The sequence below is a fragment of the Babylonia areolata genome, chromosome 8 (genome assembly GCF_041734735.1).
Source record: "Babylonia areolata isolate BAREFJ2019XMU chromosome 8, ASM4173473v1, whole genome shotgun sequence".
Classification (NCBI taxonomy): Eukaryota; Metazoa; Mollusca; class Gastropoda; order Neogastropoda; family Buccinidae; genus Babylonia; species Babylonia areolata.
In genome coordinates this window covers 15,003,232-15,030,406 of record NC_134883.1, presented here as the reverse complement: position 1 = coordinate 15,030,406, position 27,175 = coordinate 15,003,232, and the positions used below count along the sequence as shown (strand labels likewise).

The window sequence follows — 27,175 nt, the reverse complement described above, 5'->3', positions numbered from 1 at the left end:
TATTCTTCTTTTTTTTTTTTTTTAAATCATTATTGTTTTTCTTTCTCTGTTCCTTCACCCCACACCATTTTAGTGGCAATACTCCCATGCCATTCATTTTAAGTCCCCAATACACAGCCACAACTGGGTCAGTGTGCTATTGTGATAATTATTATTATTGTTATTATTATTATTTACTTTTATATAACATCTATGTTTGGTCAGAGACCAAAATTAATTCTGTGCTTTACAGACATGGAGTCATTTGCACAACAGGCTGGCTGCCTAGGAAGAACTGACAGCTGCCTTTAGTTGCTCTTCTTTTGTGTTAGTCATTCAGGTGTCTGTCATGCACAAGCACTTTCATATATTAGAGTGGATTGTCCATTAGAATATTGCTCTGGGGTCTTTTTGCATGTGTTAAGTGCTTGTTGTGCAAAAGATCTCGGCTTATCAATTTGATCCGAGTGACAAGTGTCTAGAACACTGTTCAAGGTCTAGAGAAGGGGGAGAATATTGTGGTGAATGTGGGATTCGATCCCGTACCCTCAGATTCTCTTGCTCCCAAGGCAGGCACATTACCACTGGGCCATCACTCCACTGTGGTGGGCACCATGGTAGTGTCTGTCTGAAATCTTGAATGATTTGTTTCAAATCTTTGACTAATATGTGGGGGTAGGGGGGGGGGTGTGGGGGGGGGGGGAAGTAGATAAAAAAGAATAAAGAGAATAATGAGTTTTTTATGCAGTATTAGAAAATAGAATTATGTTATTTTTATGTTGTATTTTAATTTATAGTTAGATGAAGTTCTACAAGTTAGAGGTGCCATGGCAGAATGTTTATGGGTCAGACTTCTGATCCATTATTCACCAATAATCCGGGTTTGAGGTTCCTTTTTTGAATAGTGTTGTGTCCTTGGGAAAGCCACTTCACTCCAGTTTTCCTCATTCTAGGTTGAATAGGTACCTGACTGTGGTTGGGGAAGGTTAAAATGGCAGAAGAAAAGGATTTGGCCCGGCCTTCTGATGCTGAGCTGTAGACACAGTGCTTATGTATGAATTCTCTATCCTGAAGGCCAAAAAGCCTAAGGGACCTTTGACCTTTTATACAAATGGGTTTTTTTTTTTTTTTCTTGGGAACAAAATTTCTTACCCTTTCATGTAAGATTCAGAAAGTCATGGGTCTGTTGCGGGAAGAAATATAAACAAGTGTTTCATATTTGATGTTTTCAGGATGAGGAAAGTGACTTCCTTGCTAAACTGTCCAAGCTGATGTCTGGCATTGGGTTGGCCCTCATAGACAGCTGGAATAAGTGAGTCACTGTATGATGTGTGTAAAGGTGTGTGTGCGTGTGCCTCAGTGTATCTGTGCTTACATGTGCATAGCTGTATGCTAATTTGTTCAGATTACATCACAAAGTAGTTAAGGGTTTCTGTCTTGGTTCGGTGAAAGTTGTGTTGTTCGAGAGGGTAAGTCCTGGCTGTCTGTCCGGATGGAGATTATCAGGTGTTCCTGGCTGTCCAAAGTGGGGTGTAGTCCTGGCTTGTGTTTAGGGGAGGGTGGATGGAGGGTTGTCTTGATAAAGGATAGCACGTAGTACACTGTTGATGACTGGTGACCAGTGTTGGCCTTCATTACACAAGCATCGGTTGAAGTTTTATTTAGTTTATTTTTAAAGAAATACCGAAGATTGACCATTCTTATTATCCAAACTAACAAGAACAATAAACTCATTGTCAAAAAATGTTTTTAGCTTTATTTGATTCAAATGTATAACGGGGTAAGCAGTAACTTCCATTTGCCTTATCTTGGATGTATTTTGATAAAAGATACATATAATAAAGACATTCATACATGTATAGGGGTAAAAAGGAAGTGATAGATGTAAGGAAATGTTAACTAGAGTGTCAGCTCTAAAGAAGTACTCTGATAGCCAAGACAAAGCAAGGCAAGGCAACTTTGTTTCCAAATAAAACCTGTTACAGGTGCAGGAAAAATATCAAAATGCATTCAAAACACTTCAGTGCTACAAGTAATGTACAACGAATACCTTTTTTTTTTCTTTTTTTCTTTTTTGTGATCAAGAAGGAAGCATGTCAACAACTTCAAATGTGCTTACTCTTTCTCCTTTCCTTTCCTTTCCCCTGTACTCTTTCTCTCTCTCTCTCTCCCCCCAGACACAGACACACACATGCGTGCGTACACTTGCCAGACCTGACTAAGGTGTGTTCCACTGTCTAGCAATAGATATTTGATCTATATAGGATAAATACTACCGGTTAGACTTAGAGACACAATGTGCATGCATGACATATGATCACAACTGCATTTGTAAAAAGGGATAAGCAAGACTTTTTGAGTGAACAGTTCAGCTACAAGATGCTGCCCTTTGATGAGACCAGATTCCATCCCTTCAGTGTCTGGTGTCTGTGTGCAGTATGCACATGGGTGTGGGTATTCATGCCTGCAGGTTGTATAGGTCAGGTAACGCGCCCAACGATCAGGCGAAGGTGCTGGCAGCGCTGGAAACTAAGATTCCTTACATGCTGCGCTTCCTGGCTGATGAGGATGACGACGTCTCGGCGGCAGCTGGGGACATGGCCACGGCCTACATCAATTTGCTGAAGACCAAGGGCTCACCCCTCTCTCCCACACAGCGCACCCATGTGGAGGTAGAGTCATGACAAGTGTGTGTGTTGCTAGTGTAGGGCTTGAGCCAATTTTCAGGGTGCTAGGGTGTAGGAGACAAAAAGAGAGGGGAAAAAAACCCACAACCACTAACAGATGACAACACAAAAAAACTTCAGGATCAGCAGCATTATCAGAAATTTTACAAGACTGCTGATTGTAACCATACACAGCCTAGTGATCTTCCTGGGATTTTTCTAAAAGAGACAAACTTACAAACACCCACCACCCCCTCAAAGAAAAGAAAGAAAAAGAATGGGTTATAATTTGTTCAGGTGAATTACAAAATAACAAAAATGTACTGTAGTATTAAAAAGTTTAAGCTTGTCCTGAGAAAAATTACTGAAAGGTTGTTCATTGCTTTAAAGTTGTTAATATTATGATATTGATTCCATTGTCAACAAAATGTATGCATACCAGCGACATGAAGTTAAATAAAAAAACAACAACAACAAAAAAACACCCTAAGAATGTCAATGAAAATTTAACAGACTGGGCACTTTTGTGCAACGAGAAAGGTGACAGAGAATTTCTCAGTGAAGGAGAATTAACAATGCCAAAACATTTTCATGTCACTTCAACTTATACGGGTTTAAAAAAAAAAAAAAAAAAAAAAGCCCAAGAAATTGAATGCTAATGCTATAATTATTCACAGTTATTGCATTGATATTTTCTGATCAACACTTTGTGCTGATGGTAGTGATGGATCACTAAAATAAGAGATCCAGCATAAGATGAGCATATAAAACCGTGCTTATTTGCATACAGACACACAGACTCACAGAGACACACACCCACACCCACACCCACAAGCATGAATGCACGCACGCACACATACACACACACAGATACAAAATAGGAAAAAAAGACAACTGGAATGTATTCTTCTTTTCACCTTCCTTCCTTTGTGTTTCAGGGTATGCTGTTTACCGTGGTGAAAAAGATGAAATACGACGAGTCCTACAACTTCGAGCAAGATGTAAGATATTGCTATTCTTTAATGTGTATTTTGCTATTCTGTAACATTTTGAACTTCTTTGCTGTTTGTGCTTCTTTTTTTTTCTTCTTCTTCTTTTTAAAAAAAATATTGAGTAGGAAATAATGGATAAATATGATAATCACTATTGAGTGGAAAATAGATTGTGGATAAATATGGTAATCACTGTTGAGTGGAAAATTGATTGTGGATGAATATGATAATAACATTGAGTAGAAAATAGATAATGGATAAATATGATCATCACTAACAAGTAGAAAGTAAATGGTGGATAAATATGATTACCAATTTGAGTCGAAAATAGATGGTGGATAGATACGATAATCATATATAAGTAGAATATAGGTAGTGGATAGACATGATAATACTGAGTACTAAAAAAAGATAGTGGAAAAATATGATTATCAGTTTTGAGGAGAAACAGATACTGGATAAATATGATAATCAATATTGAGTGGCAAGAGATCCAGACCAGACCTGATGACTGTGTGCAGGGTGAGGATGAGGCCATGTTTGATGAATACAGGAAACAACTGAAAGTCATCTTCAACAATCTGGCTCAGCTGGTGAGTTCACCTCTGCATCTTACCTTACGTACTCTGTGTGGCTTTGTGAGATTGAGTCGGGGCAAATGAGGGCGTTGAGCAAAGAAAGACATTGATAGTTTCTGTTGACTGGTTTATGAATGACCCTGACTCATGCAGTTTCAAACATACTAAGTTGACCTTACCTTTGATAGATACCTCTGAAACCAAACTTGCGGCAAGCACAGAGATACGGCACACAGTCTTGCCCTTTCATGCTTACACATCGATGACGTGTGCATACATTATGAGTACTCATACATTAAAGTGCATAGAGCTTTAAGAATATGCGCCATAGCAAGATGTCTTAATAAATATAAAAAAAAACATACATGCACATGTCTCTTTCATCTCACTCTGTGTTTTCAGGGGATCAAAATCCTCCCACTTCAATTCTGTAATTTGATGCATACACATCAGCTCAAAAAGATCTAACAGTTGTGTAACTGTCTGTGCACCGGCTCATTACAGGATGCAGACCTGGTACTGACGATGGTGCACAACATCGTCACCCAGACCTTGAAGCAGTGGAAGGAGGCTGACTTCAGGGACGTGGAGCTGGCTGTGTCTTTACTGTACGGAGTTGCTGAAGCTGTGCCCGTGAGTTCTGTGCTGTATTACTGTTTTTGTCACCGCAGATTACTGTCTTGAAATTTGGGCTACACTCCCTGGGGAGAGCCCATCACCACAGTGTAACATCATCCTCTTTTTTTTTCTTTTTTCCCCACGCCTCCTGTTTGCAATTGTTGTTTTTCACCATGAAGGTAGTTGGGGTTTTTTTTCTGAAGAACTTTGCCATGACCCTTTATGGAGGGCTATATGAACATATACTGTTAATTTTTAAAACAAATTTATATTTAATGATTTTTGTACTTGTTAAGGTCTTTGAGCTCTATTTCAGAAAAATTGCTCAAAAGTATTCTTATTAAGTTATTTTAGAAAAATTGCCCCCCCTGCCCCCCCCCCCCCCCCCCCAAAAAAAAAACAAAACCCTATTTATTTCTTTTCTTTCTGTTGACAGTACAGCATTAATTTGCTGCTTGGCTTCTGAATTTCATATGTGTATTTTTGAGTTTCCATGCTTTCATTCCTGTGGCTTGAAAAAAAAAGGAAAATACTGTAATGTTTGTGTCAAAATATGCTTTTCTTGTGTTTCATTTTTTTTTTTACTTTTATTTGCCTTATTCAAACAAATATTTGATACAGTGAGTTTGATGGTGTTTCTGATACTGAAGGTTTTTCAGTCTAGTTTTGATGGATTTGATGGCTGTCTCATCAAAAGCTTTTCACAGATGACACTTCTGGCCATGATGTATTGTATTGTATTTCTCTTTTTATCACAACAGATTTCTCTGTGTGAAATTTGGGGTGCTCTGGAAGGAGGGTTTTCTAAAGAATTTTGCCAGGAACAACCCTTTTGTTGCCGTGGGTTCTTTTTAAGTGCATGCTGTACACGGGACCTCAGTTTATCGTCTCATCCAAATGACTAGCGTCCAGACCACCACTCAAGGTCTAGTGCAGGGGGAGAAAATATCGGCGGCTGAGCCGTGATTCAAACCAGCGCACTCAGATTCTCTCACTGCCTAGGCGGACGCGTTACCTTTAGGCAGTCACTCCACACAGTTACATTTTGAAGCTACAAGAAAGGGACAGCAGCTCCAACTGAGTTCAGCACAGTAAATTAGTAATAGTGTTTGTGCTTATTTACTCTCAAGGCCTGACTAAGCGCGTTGGGTTACGCTGCTGGTCAGGCATCTGCTTGGCAGATGTGGTGTAGCGTATATGGATTTGTCCGAACGCAGTGTCGCCTCCTTTAGCTACTTGAAACTGAAACTGAAGCTTATTTACTGCTCTTGTTTCAGCATGCTGCATTTTATGAATGAGGTGTACGTGAACAATAAAGCATGTCTTACGTATATGTGATTATGAAATTGAGTATTTTATTTTTAATATGTGCCTCATGTTTTATTATTCTGTGCATGACATGTTTACCCCCCTTCAATTTCTTTTTCTTTTCATTTCTTTATCGATTGGAAAAAAACAACAACCAACAACACCATTATCAATGAGCATAAAATGTATTATATGAGCATATACCATGCTAAACATGCATTTATTATGAATCAGTGTTCTTACTCTGGACAACACTGGAGCATGATCAAAGTTTGTGTTGTATTTTGGATGAAATGCCTGTGCTGTTTTTTATATGTCGACCTTTTACTAGCAAAACACGTCAACAGTTTCTCTTTAAGAGAGAACAGAGTATTGTTGTAGCTTGCATTGTACTGATTTTCCAGGCCTCCCATGGTCAGCACTTCACGGGAAACAGCACCAAGGTGTCGGTGCTTCAAGATATGATGAGAACGGTGAGTTGTTCTGGTGTTTTTTTTATTTCCATCATGGGTCCATCATAGGGGTGGAAGAACAAATTTCATGGCTCATGGTTATAGCTGATGTTATGGTGTGTGTCTCTGTAATGATAATGATGATGATGATAGTAATGCATATAATTTTCTAATAATAACTGTATTCTTGTATAACACCCTTTCTCTCTAAGAGCTCAGGGGACCTTACTTGAAATAAAAAAAAAAAAAAGTTACGAATTGTATGAACCATTCATGACCTCTCTTTCTTCCTGCCCCTGGTCCCCACCTCCTCTCTCTCTCTCTCTCTCTCTCTCTCTCTCTCTCTCTCTCTCTCTCTCTCTCTCTCTCATTTGTCTTACAAGTGAGGTGACAGGCATGGGGTGTTTGTCTGATTATGGCTTTTGTTTGGATTTTTGACCGATTTACTATAAACCTGAGTTTGAATTGTTTACTGTAAGAAACTGTAAACTTGTATGATTTTGGAATAATAGAAGAATACACCTGAAGACAACCAGATATACATAATATAGACCTAACATTTGTAACTCACAAAAATCAGCTGCTGAAGTGTTTCTCAGATTGGAGAAAAAAAAAACAAAAAAACAACCAAAAAACCCCCCCAAAAAAACATATCTACAGGTTTGGCCTACACTTGATAAAAGTTTAAAGTCCACTCTTTATACATGACAATACATTTTTACAACTTGAAATTTGAAAATAAAGAAAAAACTATTCTGGGTTTGTTTTTTGTTTTTTTTGTTGTTGTTTTTTTGAGTACTTCATACCAAATATCCTTTTCCTTTTCTTTTTTTTTCTTTTTTTTAGGGGACACCAGAAACAAAGCGAAATAATAAAGTCGGTGTTATTGTTGTTATTTTGACACTGAAGTTGATGATTTGTTTGCAGTTGATGACCAGCCAAGTGAGTCAGCATGGTCACACGGTTGTCCAGCTGCAGTTCTTTGAAACCGTGGTACGCTACGACCGGTTCTTCCAGGTGGAGACCGAGTACATTCCAGAGTGTTTGGTAAGTGGGGTGTGTGTGTGTGTGGTCACTGCTTGTATGTATATATATATATATATATATTGGATGCAGCCTGTGAATGTGCTGTAACCATTGCTGAATGTGCATGGTTTTGCAGGTGAGAGACACTTGTAGTGGCTTAGTCTGCAGACCATGTTTGTGATGGAGAAGGTTCAGTGTGTGTGTGTCTTTCTTTTCTTTTTCTTTTTTGTGAGGAAGTATGAATTGACGAGAAGATCCTGTGAAAAACAAAACAAAACCCAACCTGAATTTCATTAATAATTATAAGGATGGACAGCAATGCTGTAGCAGGGTTCTGAATAAGCAGTTATTTCATTAGATATCAAGCTGGTATTCTGTTTTGAAAGTAATGATGAACACTAATTGAAAACCCAGCATATGTGTAGGGATACCTCAGAGTTATTGATTATTTATCAGTTCAATAATTGACTTATTTATTAGTGCAGATCCTTTTGAAAGGGTCCACAGTCTTTGAGGAGCATTCACTATTTGTATGGCTGTGTGTCTTTTTTTTTTCTATTCACTTATTTGCTTTTTGTTGGTTGGTTGGTTTTTTCTTCTGTATATGTTAATAAATAGAAATATCAACAACAACAACACAAGAAAAAACAACAAAAAGCAACCTTGTGAATGGTGGAATGTATGAATTTCAGATTGATATTTCTTTTCAGATGCAATTTCCTGTCTGAAATACTCTAATTGGCAAACAAATAATCGTGAAAGTTGTTTTCTTTGCTGGTGACGTATGTGTATTGAGTGTGATAATGTTGCTGAATTTAAAAAATAAAAAGAAAGAAAAAAAAGGAAGTGTGGTAGAAAAGATAATAGGTTTTTGTTTTTGGTTGTCTTTATGTACGTGTTGTGGCTATGACATTGACTTTAAAAAAGTACAACAAAATTAATGGAAACTTGATTGATGGAATGCTTAGGCATCTGATGAAGTATGAATTACAAAGTTGTGTGTGTTATGTTTGTGTTTCAGAGAGCCTTTTTAGACAAACGAGGTCTGTATCACAATTCTCCCAAAGTGCGCAGTCGATGTTCATACCTCTTCACCCGCATCATCAAAAGCCTGAAGTAAGGACTTGAAAAAAGGGAACTCTGCCTGTATCTGTGTGTGAGAGAGAGACATTGTTGTGTCTGTGTGTGAGGGAGATTGGAGAGATTGTTGTGTCTGTTTGAGAGAGAGAGTGTTGTGTCTGTGTGTGTGAAAGAGATTTTTGTGTCTGTGTGAGAGAGGGAGATTGTTGGGTGTGTGTGTGCGTGCGCGCGCGCGGGCGCGTGTGTGTGAGATTGTAGTGTGTGTGTGTGAGACAGAAAGAGAGATTGTTGTGTTTTTGTCTGTGTGGGAGAGAGAGATTGTTTGTGGCTGTGTATATGTTGAGTGTGCGTGTGTGTGTGTGTGTGTGTGAGAGAGAGAGATTGTTGTCAGTGTGTGTGAGAGAGAGATTGTTGTCGCTGTGTTGTCTGTGTGAGACAGATTGTTGTGTCTGTGAGAGAGAGAGAGATAGTTTGTGTCTGTGTGTGAGAGAGAGATTGCTTGTGGCTGTATATGTGTTCAGTGTGCGTGTGTGTGTGTTTGTGTGTGAGAGAGAGAGAGATTGTTGTCGCTGTGTGTGAGTGAGAGATTGTTATGTCTGTGTGAGAGAGAGATTGTTGTGAATGTGTCTGTGTGTGAGAGAGATTGTTTGTGGCTGTATATGTATTCAGTGTGTGTGTGTGTGCTTATGAATGGATGTTAGAGAAATTTGTGTGTGTGTAAATGTATGTGTGTACTTTCTTTTTCATATTATATCTGATGTGAAATGTGGTTGTGCCTGAACCCAGGGCCCACCTCCTGCCATACGTGATTGACGTGTTCACCCAAATGCAAGCCTTGCTGGTGCTGCACTCCCCGGACGGCGCCAACGGAGTGACTCACCTCTTGTCGGCAGATGACCAGCTGTTTGTCTATGAGGCAGCCAGCATCCTCATCATATCCAGCACTCTTCCTGTAGAGGTAGGCAGAAAGTCACCTTGCTGGCACTGGTCTGAGGACAACAGAAAAACATGCATGGACCTAGTCTCACACACAACAAATACGCATACAAAAACCTGCACACGTGCGCACTCTCTATTACACACACCCTCCCACTTGCTCTCTCTCTCCTTCTCTCACTCATTCTCTCTCACACTCTTTCTCTCTCACTCATTCACTCATTCTTTCTGGTGAAATTTGTATCTGAAAGACATGTTTTTGAATTTGGTAGATACTGAACTCTTTGTATCTGATCAAAAGGTTGGGGTTTTCTTTGGTTTTTTGTTTGTTTTGTTTTTTCTTTTCCATAATCCAAAAATATGTATGTTTGTGTAATAGTGCTACATTTTCTCTTTGGAAGTCTGTGTCCCCTGATTCCACAGGGATTTAACTCATTCTACTGCAGACACAAGATAACTTGTATCATGATTACTTCCTCTATGGACCAGGTACGAATATTCTTGTACCAACACACTATTCTAATTTCGTTCATTCTTGCTTGGTACAGTCGGCACTCTAAACTGAACCGTTTACTGATTCCGGAAGCATGCAAACAAAGCTTTGTTTGACTGATTAAAACAACTGATTTCCATTGATTTTTGCTGTTTTAGTGAACCACCCTGTCTTTTCTGCAGTGGTCTCGTGGGGTAGAATGAGTTAAGTCAGTCTTCTCATCCATGTCTAGCTTTCCATGTTTTCAGTTTAGGAAAGTTTTACTCATGCATACACTGTCCTCTCACTGTGTCTCTGATCAGCCTGTGGGGCTGTTACATGTTAGGTATCTATTTGACCATGAACACTTAGAACTTGTTGGGGTTTTTTTTGTTGTTGGTTTTTTTTTTAACAAACAAACAAAAAAAGAACAGCGAGCTGCATTGATCAGTTCCCCAGAAAATCATTGATCACAAGACAGTTGTTATAGTCAAGTGGTCAAAATGTTAGACTTTCAGTGTGAGGGACCTGGGTTTGGTCCTGGTGTCAGGGTATGGTGGGGATGGTCAGCTGTTGACATACTGATGTCTTATCCACTTCATATTATGCAGAAGATCAGATATGCTCGTTACAAGGCCCAGTAATCTATGTCAGTGTTCAGTGGGTTGTTGCAATACAAACATTTTCAGCATTCACAGCCTCATGCTGCATACATGGTTGGATGAAAATGGTCTAACCTGAAAAAAAACCCATTTCAAGTGGGAGTTGCAGAAAAAGAAAAATTGATCGTAAACAGACATGAGATTCTTCAGTCTATAGTCTGAAAACAGACTGAGAGATTTGGAAATTAGCCAACTATGATCACTTTTACATGTGATTGTGAAGGTAATAAAATAGTGTTCAGGTTGAACCCCCTCCCCCCCGCCCCTGCCCTCCGCCCCGCCCAGAAATCCTCAGTGTCGCCCCTGTTTTGTATGAACTTGTGTGAGATCAAGTGAGCAAAAAGGTGTGAACAAGCACAACTGGTGTTTTCTGTCTACAGAAGAAGCAAGAGCTGATGAAGTCCCTGCTGGCCCCTATCGCCAGCAGGTTTGAAAGCCTGCTGGCCTCCCTGTGCGTGGAGGTGGCTGAAGACCGGCAAGTGGCGTACGCCAAGTGCATCTGTGATGCCATGGGCCTGGCCAGGTGAGTGGCACATGCTGTCCAGATGGCATAGAAGTCTGGGAAGTCAGGAAAAATCTAGAGGGAAAATGAGAGAACCATTTCCAGGGCTGTATAAGTCTTGGAAGAATATTCAGAGTCTGAAAATATCTTGAATTGTTTTTCTATATAAAACTTGACTAGCACCAAGGAACAAAATGTATCTGTGAAGCGCTCAGAGCTCACTTTGGCTTGTACCATAGACCTGTATAGAAGCAAATGATTATTATTATTATTGTGTATTGTGAATCTGCTGTCCCAGTAATGCCTTGATCTGATGATACTTTACCACTACTGTTTTGATTGGGGCTTGTGTAATACAATGCTGTGTTTTCCCTCTTTGCATACCACTGCTGTCCCAATAGGGACTTGTGTAATACCGATGCTGTGTTCCACCTCTTTGCATACCACTGCTGTCTTGGTGGGTGGCTTGTGTAATACGATGCTGTGTTTTCCCTCTTTGCATACCACTGCTGTCTTGGTGGGGCTTGTGTAATACGATGCTGTGTTTCCCTCTTTGCATACCACTGCTGTCTTGGTGGGTGGCTTGTGTGATACGGTGCTGTGTTTTCCCTCTTTGCATACCACTGCTGTCTTGGTGGGTGGCTTGTGTGATACGATGCTGTGTTTTCCCTCTTTGCATACCACTGCTGTCTTGGTGGGTGGCTTGTGTAATACAGTGCTGTGTTTTCCCTCTTTGCATACCACTGCTGTCTTGGTGGGTGGCTTGTGTGATACGATGCTGTGTTTTCCCTCTTTGCATACCACTGCCCTCTTGGTGGGTGGCTTGTGTAATACAGTGCTGTGTTTTCCCTTTTTGCATACCACTGCCCTCTTGGTGGGTGGCTTGTGTAATACGGATGCTGTGTTCCACCTCTTTGCATACCACTGCTGTCTTGGTGGGTGGCTTGTGTGATACGATGCTGTGTTTTCCCTCTTTGCATACCACTGCTGTCTTGGTGGGTGGCTTGTGTAATACAGTGCTGTGTTTCCCTCTTTGCATACCACTGCTGTCTTGGTGGGTGGCTTGTGTAATACAGTGCTGTGTTTTCCCTCTTTGCATACCACTGCTGTCTTGGTGGGTGGCTTGTGTAATACAGTGCTGTGTTTCCCTCTTTGCATACCACTGCTGTCTTGGTGGGTGGCTTGTGTAATACGATGCTGTGTTTTCCCTCTTTGCATACCACTGCTGTCTTGGTGGGTGGCTTGTGTAATACAGTGCTGTGTTTTCCCTCTTTGCATACCACTGCTGTCCTGGTGGGTGGCTTGTGTAATACAGTGCTGTGTTTTCCCAATACAGAGTTCATGAGGGTCTGGGTTCAGATCCCGACTCACCCTTTCTCCCAAGTTTGACTGGAAATCTCAAACTGAGCGTCGTTCGGATGAGACGATAAGATGAGGTCCCATGTGCAGCACAGACTTGGTGCACTGAAAAAGAACCCATGGCAACGAGAGTATTGTCCTCTGGCTAAATTTTGTGGAAGAAATCCACTCAGATAGGTACACAAAATATGTGCATACACTCAAGTCTTGACTAAGTGCAGTGGGTTATGGGGCTGGTCAGGCATCTGCCTAGCAGATGTGGTTTATCATATATGGATTTGTCCAAACGCAGTGACGCCTCCTTGAGAAACTGAAGCTGAAAGCTGTGCTCCCCCTCTTTGTGCAGCCGCGTCAGCAAGGGGTTCTCCTTCTCGCAGACGATGAAGGCGTGCGGCTGCCAGGATGCCTTCATGCAGCTGCTGCACCTGTTCGGCAAGGCGCTGGAGGCCCCCTGGCAGCGCGGTCAGCTGCAGGGCGGGGTGCGGCAGTACCTGCACCGCATGGTGGTGTGCCTGGATGCCGAGGTGCTGCCCTTCATCCCCCCGGTCCTCAACCACCTGCTGAGCCACCCAGAGGCCAAGAGCCTGTCCGACTTCATGCCCCTCATCAACCAGCTCATCATGAAGTTCAAGGTAACGGACAGCGGGGTCTGGGGTCTGGTCTGTTCTGTTCTTTTTTTTTTTTTTTTCCTTCTTTTGTTCCTTCTTCCTGTTGTTACTGCTTGGATGTAAAGGTTGTGTGTGTGTGTGTGGGGGGGGGGATGTGTTGGAGTGGGGGGGAGCAGCTTGTTTTAGAGAAACAGAGAGAACTCAGCTCATCATGAAGTTTAAGGTAACGAATGAGATCTGGTCTGGTCTGTTCTTTTTTTTTTTTCTCCTTCTTCCTGTTGCTGCTGCTTGGATGGGAAGTTTGTGTGTGTGGGTGGGTGGGGGGGGAGGGAACAGGAGTGGAGGGGGGGGGGGACTTGTTTTCGAGAAAGAGAGAGAACTCGGCTCATCATCAAGTCCAAGGTAACGAACAGGGTCTGGTCTGGTCTGTTCTTTCTGTTCTTTTCTTTTCCTCCTGTTGTTGCTGCTTGGATGGGAAGGTTGTGGGTGAGTCAGAGTGGGTGGGTGGGGGGGAACAGGAGTGGAAGGGGGGAGGGACTTGTTTTAGAGAAAGGGAGAGAACTCAGCTCATCATGAAGTTAAAGTTTGGATTCTTCCTTCTTCCACTTCTCTTGCCGCTGCTTGGATGTGAAGGTAGTTAATGTGTGCACAGACTTGCTTTTGAGATACACAGAGGAGACCCCCCTGAACCGTGCGCCCCCTCCAACCCCACCCCCACCACCCAAAAAAACCACACCACACACAAAAAACAACAACAAACAAACACAAACTCAAAAAGTTTTTATTCAGTGATTAAGATTTTAGGCATGGCATATTGTTCGCATCTGTCCATTCTAATCTACATCCACTACGAAGAGAACACACATGTATGAAGGAAGAAGAAAACGAGAAAAAAAGAGAGAGAGAGAGGTGGTGTTTGTGAATTATGTGGAGGTTCAGGTTAGAGGTGTGTATGTTTGTGGTGTGTATGCATGTATGCGCATGTGTGTGTGTGTGTGTTCTTTTCTCGTCATTGAGGAATAAGATGCAGGGACAAGAACTTTTTTCTGTCTCTGTCCCTGTCGTTCACACCATTCCAGTACTCTCATGCCTCTCGTCCTGAGTCTTCCATACACAGCCACACCCAGCTTTGTCTGCCATAGCCCCAGTGCCAGCACTCCACAAGAGCTTATGGATGTTAGGTTGTCACAAGGCCATATGCAAGACAAAAACACATTTGTCTTTTCTTTGAGATTGATATTTCCCTGAAATTTAGAATAATCTTCTTGTTAACGATGAGAACTTTGTTCAGTCTCGTTTAAAAAAACAAGAACAAAAAACCACATTACACTGCAACAAATTCCCATTTCCCTTCTAGAATGCTAAGAAAGAATAATTGGAATATTTCATATTTGAGGTAATGTTTCGTGTTGGTATTTTTATTTTTATTATTACTCTTATTTTGTTTATCATCAGAGCAGCTGTTGAGACTGTAGAGACCTGTTTTTATCTTTGCAGAGAGGGATCATTGAATTCCTGTCACAGATCATGATGCCTCTCATCAACACAATCTTTTCCATCCTGAACGCCCCGGTGGATGAGAGGGATCAGGTGACTGCCTCAGATCGCAAGATTTTGAAACGGGCCTACTACCAGTTTCTGAGCAGCATTGTGGCTCACGAGTGTGTGGATGTGTTCATGACTCTGACAGGTTGGTATTGCTGGCACATACAGCGTTAACTCTTTCAATGCCATGGGCGACTTTAGTTAACTAGACAGTGCACCACCATAGGCAAGTTTTGTCGACATAAGATGTCACGTTGATAAGACCATTTTTCACATTGTAAAAGCTTGACAGCTGCAGCCAATTTCCCACCATGAAAACAGTGATTAACCTTTGCCCCCTGACCCAGTTTGAAATGATCAAGTCTTTTGTGTTGTTTTGACATGAACCAAAGGCTGTGACAGAGAACATCATTTCTAAAATATTTGGCGCTGGGGAGTGTTTTTCACACAGAATCTTGGCGTTGAAAAAGTTAATAACAAAACAGCAACAACAAAACGAAGGTGGCACTTCATTATTCATGAAAGCAGGTCTGATTTTTGTAAAATGATAAAAAAAAACAACCAAAAAACCCAAAAAAAACAGAGAGCTGATTTAGATTATGAAAGTTGCCAATGGTCAGCCACTGGCCTCTCATTGATGTGTACAGAAATGGCTGTTTCAGGCACACAGGCGCCATGAACAGCTTGAAAAATGCTTTTGAAAACTCAATGTTTCTGCCAAAACATTTAATTTATTCAGTGGTTTATAAAGAATAGCTAGGGATTTTCGCTATAAAAAAAATTGCAAGTAAACACCACAGGTTGTGAGTAGTGCTCATTATATTGGCTGCTTACACTGTCCTATACCAGAAATTCATCATCCTTTCACCATTCTCCAAAGATGAAAACTGTGCAAGAAACATTTTATGAACTGTCTTCCAGTTGGCATTATCTTATTTGAGAGTTTTTGGTGTTATATCATTCTTTTTCATTACTGTGTTCTGTTGATGAATTCTAACATGTTAAGATTGTATACTGTTTTGATATATACATGGTTGGAATGACTCGTTGAGAAATAGATTTGCCTTTTGTTTGTTTGTGTGTTTGTGCTTTTGTGTAACCATTACAAGAAAATTTGAATTCTCTAGATTTTCTTCGACTTCATGGATATGACTTGTGCGATTGTAAGAGAGTATGACATTCAGATTCTCACGTGTTTTTTTTTTCCTCAGTGCTTCTGCGCTTTAATGGGGGTGTGTGTGCAATGTCTGTGACCAAATTAAATTTTTGTTAAAAAAGTATAGGGTGCGCTTTAAGCCCTGTATTGCCTTGCAGGCTGGAAATTTAGTCACCTTGCCATTTAGGTAGCTGTTCTCCATTTGTTGGGGAGCAAGTTGGTAATGTTGGCAAACATTGTTGCAGACTTGAATGATGTGAGCAAGGTGTTGACGTCTGTGGTGCAAGGCGTGTACGAGATAACGGATCCTACCAGTCAGCGCAGCTGCTTCACCATCTTGAAGAAACTGACGGAAGCCTGGGGTGAGTCAAGTCAATTGCCTTGGGTGTTTGGTTCCTGTTTTGTCCATTCTTTTTCAGTGTTTGACTTGACGGTACTTTTGTGCAGTTATGTACCTTTGCAAAAAGGTTGTACAGTATTTCAGTGTGATTGTGGGTTATTTGTTTTTTCCTTTTATTGCTGTCGTTTATCTCATTTATGTTTTGTATATATTTTGTTTCTGTTTTGCGTTTGCAGGGTTTACCAACTCATGACAGATATTTCTGTGAAGAGAAAGTTTGAATCATAATTATGCAAACAACAAAGACTCTATCATCAACATTGCATTGATGGTTTTTATTCTGAATCACAGTTATAACAAAATCATCGCCATCATCACTGTGGTAATGTAACAGTTTTTTGGTGTTTTTTTTTCATAAATGCAATAAGTTTTGGGTGACTGAAAGTAGTGATCTGACATACAATTCTTCAGACTATAGTCTGAAATCAGACTAAAAGAAGATTTAGAAAGTGTCAGATTTTAAAGTGTCATGTAGAGGGAATTAAGCGGTGTCAGACAGAAACAGAATGTCTCAGTCTCATCCCTGTTGATGTTGGACCTTTGTTTCTCAGGAGGTGACGACCGGGGTCTTCAGGGCTTCGTCAAGTTCCTGTACGACCAGGTGGTGCCCGTCTGCATCACAGCGCCCCTCCACCCCTCCTTCGACCTCAAGGACGGTCAGACGTGTCTGGTGAGTATTGGCTGCAGTGAGGGGGAAAAGACAAGAGACAACAATGAAACGAGCAAACAAGCAGAGTTATTTGATTTGTATTCATGCACAAGTGTGAGCGTTTTCATACACATGCATCTGTTCCAAAGGCAGACAGCAAGGAAGCAAACAGAGCAGAGCAGTTTGAATTGTATTCCTGTGCAAATACAGGCATGTGTGCACACTGACATGTGCACTCAAGGAGGACAATAATTTACCGTCATTTCTTACATGACAGTTCAGTTCATAATGCACACCGCCAACTTTTTAACAAAAATTTGATTTGTTCACGGATAAGGTGCAAACACCTGATAAGGGTTCGGAATTCGGTAAAACAGGTGTGCCTTACTGTCCGGAAATTATGGTAACAAGCAAACCAGTAGAGCAGATTCAAATTGTATTCACGTAGTTCCTGTAGCTGCTAAGATCACTTATGCAACCCAGTTTCTGTAGAGTTGTCATTCTCTGAAGAGATCAGCTGTGAAAGGCTGTTGCATTTTCAGTGTGAATCATGAGCAAATGTGGGATATTTTGTTAAGTTTGTTAAGTCACATTGTGACATGACCAACAGGGATTACCATCCTGGAGGTTGTTTTGTTGGGGGTGGGGGGAGGGGGGGGGGGTGTTGTGGCTGGGGGCACCTATCTGACATTACACTGACACAACCAGAACAAAGACACATTAAGAAGGGCAGAGGAATTTTATGGTGGGTGTCTTGCACATCTTGATTGTTGGATTGACGCTTAGCCAAGCACCCATCCAAGCCCCAAAAGTGCTCATTATGTTGCATACTTGTAATTGTATGTTACAGTAACATGGCAGTGGTTGTTTATTTTATTTTTTTCATGAAGTTTTGGAGATCATGATATCTTATGGTTGCATGTTTTTTTTCTTTCAGGCTCTTGGGGAATGTGCCAGCTGCCTGAAAACAATTCTGGATAAGAGAGTGAGTTTTGAGGTTGTTTTTTTTTCAGTTGCTTGAAATGGTGTGCATATTGAATATTGTTGAGATTTTGGAATTTTAGTAAATATTCCTTGGAAAGTTAGACTGTCACAAGCCACACAATGTTTATCAGGCTTGGTTAATTTTGCATGATTTTCTGTGGTTTTAATGTCATGTTCCAATGAAGTAAAATATTTCCTCTGAAAAAATAAAGACTATCAAAATAAACAAAATATCAACTATTCTCATTTGGCATCAGCAGATATTCCCATTTGTTGAATTCCTCAAATGGCATGTATCGCTAATTTCCAGTGGCTGCCTTTCTTTTTCACAGTAATATGCACCTGAGACGTGCTTCTTATTTGTGAGCATGTTTGCGTACCAGTGGCGAGAGAGTGAGTGGCAAGGGCAAGAAGTACATGCACAAAGAAACAGAAGCCAGGCGGGAAGTAGATTTTATCGTTACCTTGCAGCATAGTTGCTCTGAGGGCTACCCAGCCTTGACTTGCAGGAACCTCGCCACTCTTGCCACGAGGTGGAAAAAAGAAACGTGAAACGCATTTTCCTAGCATGATGGCTGATGCTGAATTCTTTGATGATTGATTCAGTTACATAGTTTATATGGTAAATTCTTAGATGATTGGTTCAGTCTCAGTTTGTTTGCTGAAGCCTTTGATGATTGATTCAGTTATCAGTGATGGACAGGTGTTTTTGTTTGTTTTTGTTTTGTTTCTGTTTTTTTTTTCATGATAAATTGATCATGGATTGCTACACACTGTGGGTTGACTGATTTCTGATCTGTGGAGTGGTGACGTGTGTGTCACAGGGTATGGAGCTGATCAACCACCTTCAAGAGTACCTGCCAACGCTGAACCTGTCCCCGGAGCAGAGCCTGGAGTTTTGTCACGCCCTGCAGACCGATCTCAAGACCTTCAAGACCTACTTGAAGGTTAGTGTACACTCTGTTGGTTTTTCAACATGTTTGTGTAGTTTTGAGAGGATTAGACCCAGCCTTCCTATGTCGATGGAGGTGGCAGAGTGGTTTAAGACGCTCATCTGCCAGTACAGAGTCTGTGAGGGTCTGGGTTCGAATCATGCTCCTGCTCACTCTTTCTCCCAGGTTTGACTGGAAAATTGAACTGAGTGTCTAGTCATTCAGATGAGACGATAAACTCCTGTGTGCAGCATGTACTTGGCGCACTTAAAAAGAATCCATGGCAATGAGAGCATTGTCGTCTGGCAAAATTCTGTGGAAGAAATCCACTCTGATAGGTACACAAATATATATATGCATGGATCAGCGAAAAATCTTGAGTGTCTTTCTCTTTTGCAGAATTGGTTTTGCTATGCCATTATGTTAGAATGAAATAAATTTCTGTTTGTTTGTGATTAATTATGATAAAAAAAATTTTTAAAAAGGAAACTAAATCTTCAACTTGGCATTTATGTATTATAAGAGTGCCATCAACAAGACATACATTCAACATTTAGATAAAGGGATTGAATCAGCATAAGAATGAAATTGTCAAGCCTTCTTTCTTTATAAAGGTGGCACCACTTTTGTGATGAAGTATTCAACCCAGAGTGGATGGATTGTTCATGTACCCCCTGTGTTAAAAAAAGAATCTTGTTTTTTTATCATGAACATTTTACCAAAAACAATTTTTACTTCGTTGTGAATATAATTTCCCCCCACACCTTTTTTTAAAATATTTTTTATATATATATATTCTTCTGGATGCCAGTAATTAAAAGCTGGTGAGTTTGTCTTCATTGATTTTATTTTCAGTATGTTAAAGAAGTTGTAAAAATCCATATTGATTGTAGTTTCATAATCTTGTTTCAGGAGTTCTTCATCAGGGCGAAATCTTGACAACAGGGCCCTGAGGAGCTGACCAGTAGTGGAGAGATTTTAACACTTCATAGGGCATCATGACTTCATTCTCTAGCTGCTGGTCATGTGTGTGTGTGTGTGTGTTGCTGGTATTGAAGACTGCTGACACAGCCACTCTTGTGTTATTTTCTGGATTCAGGAAAGACCACATTCATTGTGCCAGTGTGCAGTGCAGACTTTTTTCTTTACTGCATTTGGACTGTACGAGTGAGTGTGAACGCATGTGTGTTTTTTTGGTGGTTTTTTTGGTATGTGTGTGTGTGTGTGTGTGTGTGTGTGTGTGTGTGTGAACATGTGTTGTACATAAGAGAGAGAAGGGGAGAGAGAGATAGAAAAGCTACAAACCTTGATTGAAGTGATTGTTTTTCATATTAAAAACAACAACATTTTTTTGTTTGGTCCCATCACACTGAATTTGAACTAGATTATAGTAAATGTGTGATTAGTGATAGCCAAAGAGAGTTGTGTCTGAACAGCTTGCCTTTCAAAATTACAACTTGAAACGATGTACAGTTCGTGTTCTCTCTCAAGTTTTCAGCACTGGCTGTGTGACATACAGTCATGGTTTTGTGAGCTCCTTGAAAAGTACACAGTTCAACTGTCTCCTCTGTTGTTAATGACGATTAAAGTGTCTGTTGTCTCTTCTGATGTCGGTGTTACTTTTGACAAGTCACAAGTTTCAGTTTGCTGATGGTGAAATGCAGCATTTAGAAATACAAATGAATGTGGAATGTACAATGTATACATATTTCAGTTGTGAGAATCTTCATTCTCAAGAGTGTAGGAATCAGCTGTCCGCTGAACAGAATGTCAAATGAGAGTCTGGCAAACATGACAGTGCATACAATCGACATACCTGTTTCGCAAATAATCTTATGTCATTAAATGAATAACTTCTTTAATGCTTTTCTTTAAAAAGAGACAGCACATTTTTTTCTTGTTTGATGATGGCTGCATGTATTCAGATGTTAAAGGCGACTGTTTTTGCCCACGTGGTGTGTGTGTCATTGCTGGTCATCTTCTGACATGAACGCATGTTGGCATGAAAAGAATTACAACAAAAAGGTGTACACGTTGTGAATGCTCAAGATATGCTTGCCTACTTCATTTTACATGTAGATGGACACCTGCATATTTATAATGAAATACAGTCTGTTCCTGCAGCAGTGATGTGGTTGAATATTTCACACACAGATTAATGTCTGAGAGAGAGAGAGAGATAGAAAGAAAACCACATCCATGCAATTATTTGCTGATGATGAAAGTGCAGTTGTAGGCTTGGATCATGTACTGACAGTGAGGATGTGTGTCTGCTGACTGCTGTCATGACACTGAGGATGTGCATCATTACCTGACTGCTGTCATGACACTGAGGATGTGTGTCATAACCTGACTGCTGTCATGACACTGAAGATGTGCGTCATTACCTGACTGCTGTCATGACACTGAAGATGTGCATCATTACCTGACTGCTGTCATGACACTGAGGATGTGTGTCATTGCCTGACTGCTGTCATGACACTGAGGATGTGTGTCATTGCCTGACTGCTGTCATGACACCGAGGATGTGCGTCATTACCTGACTGCTGTCATGACACTGAGGATGTGCGTCATTACCTGACTGTTGCTGTCATGACACCGAGGATGTGCGTCATTACCTGACTGCTGTCTTGACACCGAGGATGTGCATCATTGCATGACTGCTGTCATGACACCAAGGATGTGCGTCATTGCATGACTGCTGTCATGACACCGAGGATGTGCGTCATTACCTGACTTGCTGTCATGATGTGCTGCATGGTTCTGTTTTGCTGATGCAGAGGACCTGTTGCATGGTTCTGTTTTGCTGATGCAGAGGACCTGTTGCATGGTTCTGTTCTGCTGATGCAGAGGACCTGTTGCATGGTTCTGTTCTGCTGATGCAGAGGACCTGTTGCATGGTTCTGTTCTGCTGATGCAGAGGACCTGTTGGATGGTTCTGTGCTGCTGAAACACCAAGTAACTGTGCTTTTCTAACTGCAGTATACTACTTTGACAACTTTGGAGGCCTATGCATTGGGAGGTAACAACATCGTTTGCTGGCTGTCGGTTCATGCGGATTTTGCTTGGGTACATGGAATGACCACCATGACCGTTTGTTAGTGTGACAGTGCTGTGTGAATGTCAAGTATGATGCCGTGTGGTTGACTTCATTGGTGACACCATGATTGAGTTTCCGTGATGGACATCACACCTGACCCTGTGACAGATGTTGATTATGAGTGACATGATGAATGCTGGTCAGAGAGACTGTAACCACAGGACTGATGCGGAGTGATGGGACATCAAGAGTGAGAGCACCCTGCAGACATAGACAATTCACATGATCAGAACTCTTGTGTGCTGAATGCCTGCACTGACCAGTGACTGCTTTGGAAACGGAACGGGTTTCCATTTCTGTGACATGCTGCTGTTGTAACCGCAGTGCGTGTTGTTCTTTCTGCAAATATCAGTGTGCATTTGTTCTTTTGGAAACCCTGTGCCAATGTATGAGTGTGACTGTTTAAACAAAAACAATTGCATAAATGCTTTTTTGTACATTTAATAGCTAAGAATCATTGTATCATTATGCAGTGACCACCAGCTCTTTGTACTTCAGTGTATCATGGAGGACTTAAGTCAGTGTTTTTGTTACCAGTGATGCGTTAACATTGTTCTCCACCAAGTCATGTGCGTGTGTGTTAGTGATTTTACTTGTTCCACTGATCATGGTGGCCTCTGCTGTGCTACAGGACTTGCGGAGTACCCAGAATTAGGGCCTTTCCCCTCAGTTTGCTTGCCCATTGTCTTTCAACCACTCTTACTGATCATGGCCTGTGCAGAGTGTATCCAGTTGCTGTTTGGATGTGTTATGTCGGCCTAGGCTGGGTTGCATGAGTCAATCTCAGCACCAAGTTCGTTTGGCAGTAAGGATTTTCCTAAGTCTCCGCAAACTCCATTGCCTTAGGACAGTTCTTTATGCAAAGCAAACTTAGCGGTGTCAAGATGGGCTGAGTGCAGCCCAGCCCAGCCCTGGTTGTGCTGCTGGTGGGAAGAAATCAATTTGTGTAACTGTTGACAGTGATTGTCGTGCTGGCTCCAGATGCGTTGTGTGCTGAACACATTACATGCTTGTTCCTTTTCTGTGGTTTGGATTCATTGTTGCCTCTCTCCTGATGCTATATTCAGCACTGCACATTGATTGATTGATGTAGCGCATATTCTCAATCAGAGATGAATTGATTGATTGATTGACATGGATACTTAAGTTATTTGCCACCTATCCTTGGTCTGGGACTAAGCTGTAAAGGTTTACAAACACAGTCATTTGCACAACAGGCTGCCTACCAGGGTAGAGCCAACTGACAGTTGGCTTTACTGGCTTTAGGCTCTCATCATTTGTTTCCTGTGTTGTTCAGTCAGGCTTATCTCACACACATTAGAGTGGAGTTGATTTTTTTTTTTTTCAGGGGACCTCTCCTGTTGCTGTGGGTCCTTTTAGTTTTACATGTACAAACCGCATGCTACACATGGGACATGGGTTTATTGTCTCATCTGAATGACTAGTGTCCAGACCACCATTCTAGGTCAAGTGGAAGGAAAGAAATTTCTGGCAAGTGTGGGATTCAGTGCCATACTCTCAAATTCTCTCACTTTGTGGGCCACCTCTCCACACGGCTGTTGAATGGGAATAGGTTTGCCATGTGCTGCACTATAGGTCTGGCTAATTAGTAATCACTGTAATGCATGGATGAAAATAATCGGAAATCTTGAGCAGAGACATGTGCACTGTGATGAAAGGTGATTTTTGCAATGAAATTGACGAGCTCATTTTAAGGACAGAAAATTCATTGTAGCACCACTTCACTGTTGGCAGGGGGCTATTGATGTGATGTTACCTTGACCTTTATATATATATATATATATTGTTGTTGTTGACTGTTGGCAATATTTAAATTGCACTGCAGCAGATCAAAACAGACAAAAAATGCTTATCTCCCATACCCATGTTAGACCTGGAGAGTACTGTAATTTTCGGCCGATAAAAGTAAAAGGCGCTACTCTTTTACTCATATCTGACCCCTGTATTTTATAGGCTGTATACGCCCCATCTGTGTCTGAAAACTAATTTCTGACCACCACATGGGGCCACGTGACACAACATACTCAATATATGACAATATTGTTGATCACAATAACCGCTCTTGATTGTGCTGAACAAGCAACACTGAAGTCTTACCACTGTTCGATTTCACTTAGTTACGGTCCCCATCAAATGAAATTGAAATCAAATGGCATACTACTCTAATAAATTTCAACTGAGCGTGATCGCATTTCGCCCTCAGGCCACGAAAAAAGAGCAATGTCTGAGCAGGGAATAAATTTATGGTGTGAAAGCAGAGAAATTGGAAGTAGACTGTTCGTGTTGGGAAAGCAGAGCACAAAGCGAAATGGTGGACTGGACAGAAAAAACAGGACTATCAGACTGGATTCTGACTGAACAAACTAATGAATGGGGACTTCACAACAGTGTATGTTTCAACTGATGGCTGTAAAATTGTAAAAGAAATATGTTTTAAAAAAATTTTTAAAAAAGAAAAAAGAAAGCAGCAGATAGCAGAGTGGACAGATGGAATAACAGAGCCAAGTCACCACGCCGGATTCTGATCCAGTTTTCCGAAGATGATGTCACTACTTGGTGAGCAACATTTGGTGTTATGAGAGACTAAATTTTTAATGGAGGACTTTCATTTTACGGCATATGCAGCTTATCAGATGTGTGCGCCTGTACAAGTTCAAAAATGACCTTTTTTCTGTAAATTCGGGGGGGGGGGGGGGGGGGGGGGCACCTTATGCACTGCAGCGCCTTGTAGGTACCTACACATGCACTGTATCATCAGATCTTTCTTGCTTTTTTTTTTTTTTTTTTTTTAAATTTGATTTTCTATCATGTTGACATTGCCCATTGCATTACAAATCCTATCCATGTACACAAAGAAACAGATTAGAAAACAATGAAAAAGTGAAATGAGAAAATACATCAGTTAAGAAAAAAAATGTGTGTTGAGATTAATTGGTGACAGGGACATTGTGTAATCTTGGGTGATCATTGTATATATAAATCTGTAGACAAGATGTGGATGGAATTGTACTCCCTAAGAGTGAGCCTGCTTCTGTTACACGCTGGGCAGATTTTGCCAGTACAGTCTATGTTTGTGGGTGACCGTGTGATGCATGGTTGCAAATGAAGGATTGAATTCAGTCAGAGTGGAACGATGGACATTCACTTTGTTTGGCAGTGATGGAGGCTGTGATGTGTACGCAATTCCAGTTCTGAAGGACTAGTCTAGTGAAATGGTGTGAGGTGCAAACAAGTATGAATGAATGAACTTTGAAAAAAAGTAGATTTTGTGCATATATAGAGAGGTTTACATTGTATTTCAACTATTTGATATCATGTTAGGCATATATAGAGAGGTTTACATTGTATTTCAACTATTTGATATCATGTTAGGTTTTGTGCTTTTTTTTTCTTTTCTTTTTTCTTTTCTTTTTTTATTGAGCAGAGGTAAGTGTGTGGTTGGAAATCAGGGTAGTATCATTATCCAGATGTTTCACTAGTTTTATAAAGGTACACCTGACTGCAGCAGATTGAACTTAGTAGTAGTAAACTCTGTGATTAACTTTGAATTACAACTACTTTTACCAACTGCTATTTTTTTTTTTATCTTTCTAAAGTTAATTGGTAAAGTTTGACAGGACTACTCGGAAGTAGAATGAGAATAGATATATATATATATGTTTTACATCCCACGAGTGAGGGTTGAAAATCCCACAATGTGCAGTTTGCAGACAGGGTTTAGTCAGCTTTGAAGTCAACATTTTTTAGCACTGAACGCAACTTTCTTTGACCAGTCTGAGGACGGCACCATTACAAAGACTTTGCATAATGAAAAGTGAAATCATTCCTTTTTTTATTTTTTATTTTTTCCATCATATTCATAGGCAGTGGAGGTTAAATCAGTTAGCTTTTCTCAGATGTAATGTCATATTAGCTGTCTGGTTGTGAGCTTTATTATATTAGCATGTGTAGTTTGTTTAATTTATTATTGTTATGTGTTGGTTTGATAAACGTTTTTGCTGCATTGGGTGACTTAAGTTGCCATCAAGGAGTCATATTAAAAGGACCTTTTTTCACAATGTAACAAAGCTTGACAGCTGCAGTCAGTTCCATGCACAATAGAACTATGACTAACCTTTGCCCCCTGACCTACTTTGAAGTGACCAAGTCCATTATGTTGTTTTCACATGAGCTGGACCCATGACTGAGAACTTCAAGTCTAAAACAATTGGTGTTGGGGAGTGTTTTTCACACAGAAACGTAGCGGTTAAGGAGTTAACCTTACTATTTTTAGAAGAGGTGCCATTGCTGGATGGGTTAGGCTGTGGACCACTGAACCAGTGTCTCAGCAGTGATGGGGGCTTGAGGCTCTGTTTCCGCCAGGTGTTGTGTCCTTGTGAAAGGCACTTTTCCGCAATTTTCCTCGTTACATTATTACAGATCCACAGTGAATTGTGTTTATCAGAATTGTTAGCATGCAGAAAGTTCTTGTTATGAATAGAAACTAAACAATGATGATTGCTGTGAACAAAGCTAAAGTAAAAGCAAACCACATTGTTTAAAATACAGACTGTGAAGGGCCGTTGAGCCCTGTAATATATGATTCGAAAGACAGCGCCATTATAACGAGGTGGAGGGCTTATCAGTTATATACTTTTATCCCATGTTTTGTTTGTTCCCCTTCCACCAGTTCTTTCAACTGCACCCACAACAAGCCTTGGTTTTCAAGTTTTGTGTTGATGAAAATGATGAAGGGAATTTAATTGCTGACATATTTAAATACAAGTGGCCAGGGTCTTGAATGCATCAACATGTGGTTTTGCAATGACATGGTTCGTCAGTTTTGTTTGTTTTTGCTTGTTCTCTGCAATCTGAATCTGAATGACACTTGCAATAAGGCTCAGTAAAGTAGGATATCATTTTGTGTCTCGTGGAAACATTACTTGGCTGTCTGATGCTTGTTGGAGTCTTTTGTTCAAAGAAAAATGAATAAAAGAATGTCCTTTTATGATTTTTTACCTGCTTCTTTTTTTTTCTTCTTTCTTCTGTTGTATATGTACTGTAGTTTTTGATTGTATCATACTGTTGATAGATGTACTGTTTTATGCTTCTATTATAGCATAACAACAGTGCATATGTTGTTGCCAGTTACAACTCTGTGGACCCTCATG

General features: G+C 40.7%; 1 protein-coding gene across 1 annotated transcript in view; it reads left to right on the top strand.

Moving 5' to 3' along the window:
• Positions 1-21,480, top strand: part of LOC143284563 (exportin-T-like) — a 30,767-nt gene extending 9,287 nt beyond the window's left edge. The window contains exons 8-24 of the mRNA XM_076591352.1: positions 1,212-1,291; positions 2,450-2,651; positions 3,584-3,646; positions 4,159-4,230; positions 4,720-4,848; positions 6,546-6,614; positions 7,521-7,640; positions 8,641-8,735; positions 9,486-9,657; positions 11,150-11,292; positions 12,977-13,262; positions 14,736-14,928; positions 16,185-16,301; positions 16,891-17,009; positions 17,926-17,973; positions 18,797-18,919; positions 19,817-21,480. Of these exons, the coding sequence (XP_076447467.1) occupies positions 1,212-1,291; positions 2,450-2,651; positions 3,584-3,646; positions 4,159-4,230; positions 4,720-4,848; positions 6,546-6,614; positions 7,521-7,640; positions 8,641-8,735; positions 9,486-9,657; positions 11,150-11,292; positions 12,977-13,262; positions 14,736-14,928; positions 16,185-16,301; positions 16,891-17,009; positions 17,926-17,973; positions 18,797-18,919; positions 19,817-19,843 (2,058 nt within the window). The 3' untranslated portion in view covers positions 19,844-21,480. The remainder of the gene's footprint in view (positions 1-1,211; positions 1,292-2,449; positions 2,652-3,583; positions 3,647-4,158; positions 4,231-4,719; positions 4,849-6,545; positions 6,615-7,520; positions 7,641-8,640; positions 8,736-9,485; positions 9,658-11,149; positions 11,293-12,976; positions 13,263-14,735; positions 14,929-16,184; positions 16,302-16,890; positions 17,010-17,925; positions 17,974-18,796; positions 18,920-19,816) is intronic.
• Positions 21,481-27,175: the final 5,695 nt, after the last annotated feature.